The sequence below is a fragment of the Tachysurus vachellii genome, chromosome 5, assembly GCF_030014155.1.
Source record: "Tachysurus vachellii isolate PV-2020 chromosome 5, HZAU_Pvac_v1, whole genome shotgun sequence".
Classification (NCBI taxonomy): Eukaryota; Metazoa; Chordata; class Actinopteri; order Siluriformes; family Bagridae; genus Tachysurus; species Tachysurus vachellii.
The window spans coordinates 10,134,027-10,141,713 of record NC_083464.1 but is presented as its reverse complement, the minus strand read 5'-3'; the positions used below and the strand labels follow the sequence as shown (position 1 = coordinate 10,141,713).

The 7,687-nt window shown below is 39.5% G+C and overlaps 1 protein-coding gene across 1 annotated transcript; it reads left to right on the top strand.

Moving 5' to 3' along the window:
- Positions 1–3,543: 3,543 nt before the first annotated feature.
- Positions 3,544–7,298, top strand: aoc1 (amine oxidase copper containing 1). Its single transcript, XM_060869666.1, has 5 exons — positions 3,544–3,697; positions 4,197–5,738; positions 5,982–6,270; positions 6,484–6,616; positions 6,713–7,298. The coding sequence occupies exons 2-5, from the start codon at positions 4,205–4,207 to the stop codon at positions 6,980–6,982; spliced, it is 2,226 nt and encodes a 741-aa protein (XP_060725649.1). The 5' UTR covers positions 3,544–3,697; positions 4,197–4,204; the 3' UTR covers positions 6,983–7,298.
- Positions 7,299–7,687: the final 389 nt, after the last annotated feature.

The following is a 7,687-nucleotide window of genomic DNA, read 5'->3' as shown; positions in this document are numbered from 1 at the left end:
TAATGTGACCAGCTGTAAAACAAAATTACAACTGAATGTATATTACATTCCTATATTCTTGTCAATATGAATACTGTATGAGTCTATTAGTTATGAATTAAAAATAATATCTACTCAGTACAGCTACATCCAGATTCACTTATGATTTTAATTTCTAATCTAAATGAAAAAATTCTACTGGGAATTCAGGATGTTGCTTATTTCACTCCACCATAATATCATTCATTAATTGTTTACAGCATGTTGGTGGACCTCTCACATTAAAAGATACTCTGTTATGCAGGATCAAATTTCCAAAAATAGGTAATCAAGCCTAAAGTAAATTACCTGTGTTGTCAGATTCAGTATCTTTTCAGTTCCAGCAGAGCTCCTATATCTTCGGAAAAGTTTCCCAAAAATTTGTCTCATTAAATCTCTATGAGTGTTGCATTTTTATTTTTTTCTTGATTATTTCTTATTTTCATTTATTTCCAAATCTTTGAAGACGTCTTTGCATGTCTAGTCCGTTTTAGGTTTTTCGCACAGATGACACCCAATTCTGTAGTAAGGATTATGAAGCCACTTTCACAATGACTGGTGTTTTGTTTTTTAATGAGGGGGATTTAGGGACTTCTGGCAGCATCTGAAAGCTATGCAATTGGTGCACAAACCGCTTGGCCACAGCTGCGATGTCAGCCATTAGCCGTTCATTTGTTATTGACAATGCTCAATGCCCACCCACTGTCCTGTGTGCCCATCCAGAGGGAATGGGGGAGCACAGGGGTTAAATTCAGTTGCTTTTGCAAGAGGACTGTTTGTGCAAGTGTAATCCTATAAAGAAATTCTTCAGAGGAAGGATTTCAGGGGCGTTTATTTAATAAAGTGTGTCAATAGGGAAGGGCCAGGGGCCATGTGGCTGATCCACTATCATTAGCCAAAACCTTTCGCTTTGGGAGAAGACACAAACACAGCTGCCTCAACCCTTAGCCCTTCCTGTAGTCTACAGAGTTTTCTTTATTCAGTGTCACACACAGCCAAGGATGATACATGCAAAGTCAACGTAGCAATATAGTTCTCGCAGTAAACTAACCTTTTTAAGCCTGACCTGTAAACTAGCTGTGCCATGCTCTAACACTGGTGTCAGGGTCTGGGAAAAGCCTACATATAGTAAAATTCTGGCATTTTCTTCTATAAAGATTCTAATATATCTCACTCTCATTCATTTTCTACCGCTTATCTGAACTCCCTCGGGTCACGGGGAGCCTGTGCCTATCTCAGGCGTCATTGGGCATCAAGGCAGGATACACCCTGGATGGAGTGCCAACCCATCGCAGGGCACACACACACGCTCTCATTCACTCACGCAATCACACACTACGGACAATTTTCCAGAGATGCCAATCAACCTACCATGCATGTCTTTGGACCCCAGGGAGGAAACCAGAATGCCCGGAGGAAACCCCCGAGGCACGGGGAGAACATGCAAACTCCACACACACAAGCCGGAGGTGGGAGTCGAACCCTCAACCCTGGAGGTGTGAGGCGAACGTGCTAACCACTAAGCCACCGTGCCCCCCAGTTATTTATTCAATTGTTAATTTGTTGAGTAGTTGAATTGGCAGGTCAGGTCAAATCAACAAAAACATTAACATAAAACCATCTGGATTATTGTTACATAATCCACAGAGGCCTCTAGTAGTAGCAAAGTGTTCTGCAGTAATTGTCAGATACACAGTGTTCCCCATGTCGAATTTCACTCTGATGCCCAATCCACTTTCAACAAACACAAAATCTCCCAGCCAGTGGATGCTTACTCCTATTGAAAAAGATTACACAACACATACTTTATTATATTAACTTACATTCATTCATTCATTCATCTTCTACCGCTTATCCGAACTACCTCGGGTCACGGGGAGCCTGTGCCTATCTCAGGCGTCATTGGGCATCAAGGCAGGATACACCCTGGACGGAGTGCCAACCCATCGCAGGGCACACACACACTCTCATTCACTCACGCAATCACACACTAGGGACAATTTTCCAGAGATGCCAATCAACCTACCATGCATGTCTTTAGACCGGGGGAGGAAACCGGAGTACCCGGAGGAAACCCCCGAGGCACGGGGAGAACATGCAAACTCCACACACACAAGGCGGAGGCGGAAATCGAATCCCCAACCCTAGAGGTGTGAGGCGAACGTGCTAACCACTAAGCCACCGTGCCCCCCGATTCTAATATATAATTTTGAAAATTAAAAAGATTTATTTACTGAAATAAAATGTTTCCCTGTTGCATATTTCTCATCGTAAATAAGGCTCTCGCATTTTTTAATCTGACTACCTTTATATTTTGAAATTTTATTCCAGCTCCATCATTCAACTAATTTATAGCATTTGGCAGATGCTCCCACATCATGTTAGGACTTACAATTTGTCTCATTTCATCTCATAAACAACTAAGGGTTAGGGATCCAGCAGTGGCAGTGTGGTGGACCTGGGATTCGAACTCACAACCTTCTGAGCTGTTGACCAATGCCTTAACCACCAAGCTGCTTCACTGAATGAGGTTAAAACACTGAGCGTCTAAAACATATACTGTCTTATTTTGTATTTAATTCGACAAGTAATAATAAAAAAACAAATAGTTTATTAGAGTAATAACAATAATAAATACAACTTTAAAAATGTTGTCTGCCTTCATACCCACTTCATACCCACAAGAATAGCCATAGTCATAGTTCATAGACAATATGAATCGCCATTTTTCCAGCCATATAAGTGAAACTGCATACTTTGGGAGGATACAAATCTAAAGCAGTCTTTGTAGAAAGACAATAAATCTCAAATTCTTTCAGTTGTACATCTTCAGTAACTGCTGTATCCATCCCAGAGTAGCAGTGGATCCGGAATCTGTCGCAGGAACACTGTGCATTAGGAAGGGACACAACCTGAATATAAGACACCAGTCCACTGCACCATGCACACATGCAATACATTCAAATGGTCTAGTAATCATTCAGTTTTGGCTGATACATTTTTATTTTCATAAAGCAAAAATTTCAAAGTAAATTATAAGCAATTATTTCTGGCAGAGTTTTAGCAAAATTTTGGTCACAGACATGTGGATGTTGGATGTTTTCCAGGCCACAATATACTTGTATGCCAAATGCACAATGTTCCACTTATGAAGAGGAGAAAGAAGAAAAGAGCAAGGAACATGTACACGAGGAAGAAGAAGGAAATACAGCTCATGTTGGATTTGTTGTGAAATGAAAACAAAAAACTCTCCTAGATTTTGTGAGGAAGCAACCTTGAGAGGAACCAGACTCAAAAGTGAACCCATTCTCATTTTGGTGACACCAGAGCGTGTGATTATAAATAAATGTTTCTAAATGTCCTAAATGTTTCTACTTTTTTCCCCCCCATGAAAAGGGTCACCATACTGTAATAACTGTAATCATTTACATTTGTTCATTGTTCTATCAGTTTTATGACATGAAATTGACCAATCATTTATCACACTTGGGACCTGAATGGCAGATAAAAGGAATAATGCCAGAACAGAAGAGTTCATTTCATATCCAGCTTTATCATCCAATAGGACTGTAGGGGAAAGACTACATCTGTTTGGGCTGGGCTGAGTAAATACATTTCAGCAACAGAAGTGACACATTAAGAGAACAAATCCAACCAGGGTTGGAAATAATAGCAGAAGGTAAGAGCATTCAATGTATTTTTCTTTTAAAAACGCATTGTTGATTTTGATTTGTTTTTCGGTTTGAGAAAATACTAAATGTGGGTTACATAACAGGTTTCTGGTAATAAAATATGACATTATCTTCTATTTGTGGGTCTTTTATACATGGTACAGTAGCTTGGTGTACTAGAGGTTGCAACAGAAAAAAAGGATTGAAGCACATTATTGCTTCTTAGTAGATGCTCTGACTTGTTTTTATCACTGTATAGAACATAATGTGACATGGGAAAGGTTTACATTTCTTCTACCAGTTCTTCTACCAAAAAAAAGAGAAAAATACATTTTTTAAGCTCTTACATTTAGCAGTCATGGTCATTGTTCAAACGATATGTGTATACCTGCACTGGACATCACAGTGACAGCATTTATGCACAGGTGTTATAAAACAATTCATTAATAAACGATTCAATTATTTTTTAATGATGTCAGTCTTTTTAATTTTTATGGTTACTATCAGGTTTGGACATGTGGTTGCCTTTGCTACTGCTAGCTTCAGTAGCCACTCAGCCTACTGCATCTAGAGTGCGAGAATGGGCTCATCATGGGGCCTCCATGTTTGCCGATCTCTCCCCTCAAGAAATGACTGCAGTGAGATCCTATCTTCACTCTTGCAGTGAGCTGGGACTTACTTCAGCACTAAACAAATCACTCAAAAAGAACAGCATCCTCCTTATAGAGCTGCATGTTCCTAGAAAGCATGAAGCCCTCCGAGCACTCGACAAGGGACAGGCAAAACCACAACGTCAGGCTCGTGTGGTGGTACAATTTGCCAACCAGGCCCATCCTAATATAACCGAATACATTGTTGGTCCTTTGCCTTTTCCCAATTCATATCAACTCAAGACTTTCAAAAATGAAAAACCAATCATCTTTGAGTCCCGGCCAATTACAATGGTAGAATATGGGCATGTAGAAGCCATCTTGGGCAAAGTCGCAAAGAAAGTAGACAAAATTCTGTATGAGAGCACGGGTTTCACTTTAGGAAATTGCACCAATCGATGCTTAACCTTCTCAGACATAGCACCTCGTGGACTGGAACCAGGAGAGAGACGATCATGGCTCATGCTGCAAAAATTTGTAGAGGGGTACTTCATTCATCCTGTGGGTTTTGAGATTCTTATCAACCACAAAGACCTGGATTCAGAGAAATGGACTGTAGAAAAAGTGTGGTACAACGAACAATACTTTGACAGTCTAGATGAGCTGGTGGAGAAATATGAGAAGGGAATGATCCCCAAAATGAAGCTGCCTGAGCATGATGAAAATGATTTATTTTCCACCTACATTCCTCGCGGTCATAGCAACACACGCACCAATATTCATGGACCAAAACTTGTGGAGCCTCAAGGCACCAGATATCAGGTAGATAAAAACTTTGTGGAATATGCTGGATGGTCGTTTGCTTACCGTGTCCGTTCATCTGCTGGCCTGCAGATCTTTGACCTGCGTTTCAATGGTCAGAGAATTGCATATGAGATCAGCCTACAAGAAGCTATTGCCTTCTACTCTGGAGACACACCAGCTGCAATGCAAACAAAATACATCGATGCTGGCTGGGCCATGGGAACCTCTGATTTTGAGCTTGCACCTGGTATCGACTGTCCTGAAATTGCCACTTTTGTGGACATGTACCATTTCTATGATACAGACAAACCTGTAAGATATAAGAATGCACTATGTATTTTTGAGATGACAACAGGCATGCCTCTTAGGAGACACTTCAATAGTAACTTCAAAGGAGGCTACAATTTCTTTGGGGGTCTTGAAAACAATGTTCTTGTGTTAAGAACAACATCCACTGTTTACAACTATGACTACATCTGGGACTTCCTGTTCTACCAGAATGGAGTAATGGAGTCTCGAGTCAGTGCCACAGGCTACATTCATGCTACATACTTTACAGAAAACGGACTAAACTATGGAACCAGGGTATATAACTATGTTCTTGGAAATCTTCACACACATCTTGTTCATTACAAAGTGGATCTGGACATTGCAGGTGAGCTGAATTAGATTCAAAATTCAATCTGAGATTTTTTTTTTTAATTGTTGCTTGTACATCAATACCTTTATACAGAAAAGAAATACTGTACTGCTTTGAATAGAGTGTAGTTTTTAGAGCCATTTGTCCTGACTTTCTCAGTGACTTCTTTTATTTGTCTTATTGAAACAATGAAGATTGGCCTAAAATCCTATGATGCTGCACAGAAACAATGGTTTATGTTTTTTCTCTCCTGCTTAGGCCGAGACAACAGCTTTGAGTCCATCGAACTAAAATATGTCAACTTCACCAACCCCTGGAGTTCCCGACACACCATCAAACAATCCATCATCTCTAGAACGCAACATGAAACAGAGCGTAGTGCTGCCTTTCGTTTTGGAAAAATGTTCCCTCGCTATTTACATTTCTACAACCCCAACCAGAAGAACAAGTGGGGACACCAGAAGGGTTACCGTATTCAGTTTAACTCACATGCCCACAGTGTGCTGCCCCGGGGCTGGAGAGAGGAGAATGGTATTCCATGGTCAAGGTATCATTGTTACAAAAATACCGTACTTGTATGTAAGATAAACAAATTTCCTAGAATTTCTAGAAACTGCAATGTTTTTCAATGAAAATTCTACTAAAATGTTAGGATGCAGTTATGGATAAATTGTTAGATTTTCCAAAGCTGCAAATAATTAGTCGACAAAAGAGGATGATTGGCGAGAGGAAGTAATAGTTGATTCTTCTGATATTATAGATATCCTTTGGCTGTAACAAGACATAAGGACAGTGAGCTCACCAGCAGTACTATCTATACCCAAAATAATCCATGGGAACCTGTCGTTTCATTTGAGGACTACATCCGCAACAATGAAAACATTGTGAATCAGGTATTGTATCATTCTAGCTGTAATAAGCATGAAATTTTTATGCTCTGAAAAAGCAAACAATGAAGAATTTGTAACTTCTGTATCTCCCCTTTGCAGGATTTGGTTGCCTGGGTTACTGTGGGTTTCTTACACATTCCTCATTCTGAAGACATTCCCAATACAGCAACTCCAGGAAATTCTGTTGGCTTCTTCCTTCGACCGTTCAATTTCTTCAATGAGGACCCATCACTATCATCCTTTAACACGATTATTGTGCGCCCAGATAAAGAGGGTAAACCAAAAGTTCAGAGATGGACTCCGGAGATTGTAGGTCACTGTGTCTCCGACAAGCCTTTCTTCTACAATGGCACATATGCTGGAGTCTAGAATGGTGTATAAATGATTATAAAAGTGTTGTTCATAAAGTCTAAGCTAAAATGCATGAAGAGTTGTACACCATTTCCTGACATGCATGAAAAAAATGAATCATCCTTAACTATATAGACTCTCAATTATATTTGTAAATATAAATGGATGCAGGGTTGACATAAACTTAATCCCATTAACTATATATACAAATGTGTAGCTACTGCAAACACTTTTAAAGTTTATCTTTAAAAATATATCAAATGTTTTTTGTGTCAATTTCTGTCTGTTTATTATCATACAAATAAAACGCCTGGGACACCAGCATTTAAATCAGTCTTTACTGGCCATTTTATTCATTTAGGATTCACTTGGATTTACCAAGGCAGCGATTATTAGGCATCTTATACTGATAAAGGGTCTCCATGGTCTGGGTTTATTTACCAAGAACATCCAGGAAGCAGGATCCTCCATCCGCCAGCTTATGTCTCAGCAGTCTTGAGTAGCTTGAATTAAGTCAAAGAAAGGGCTTCTTAGGCAAATAATCCTGATCCCTCTTAGTAAACACTCTCATACTACAGAATTTACCTGCATGGTTACCCAGGGGAAACTATATGTGGAAAGAAATAGTGTTTTTTTTTTCTTGTTTGAACTTTTGATAAGGATGATACAATACAAATTACATATTGGTAGTAAAGGAAAGTACCTACAAAAGTATGGAGAGCT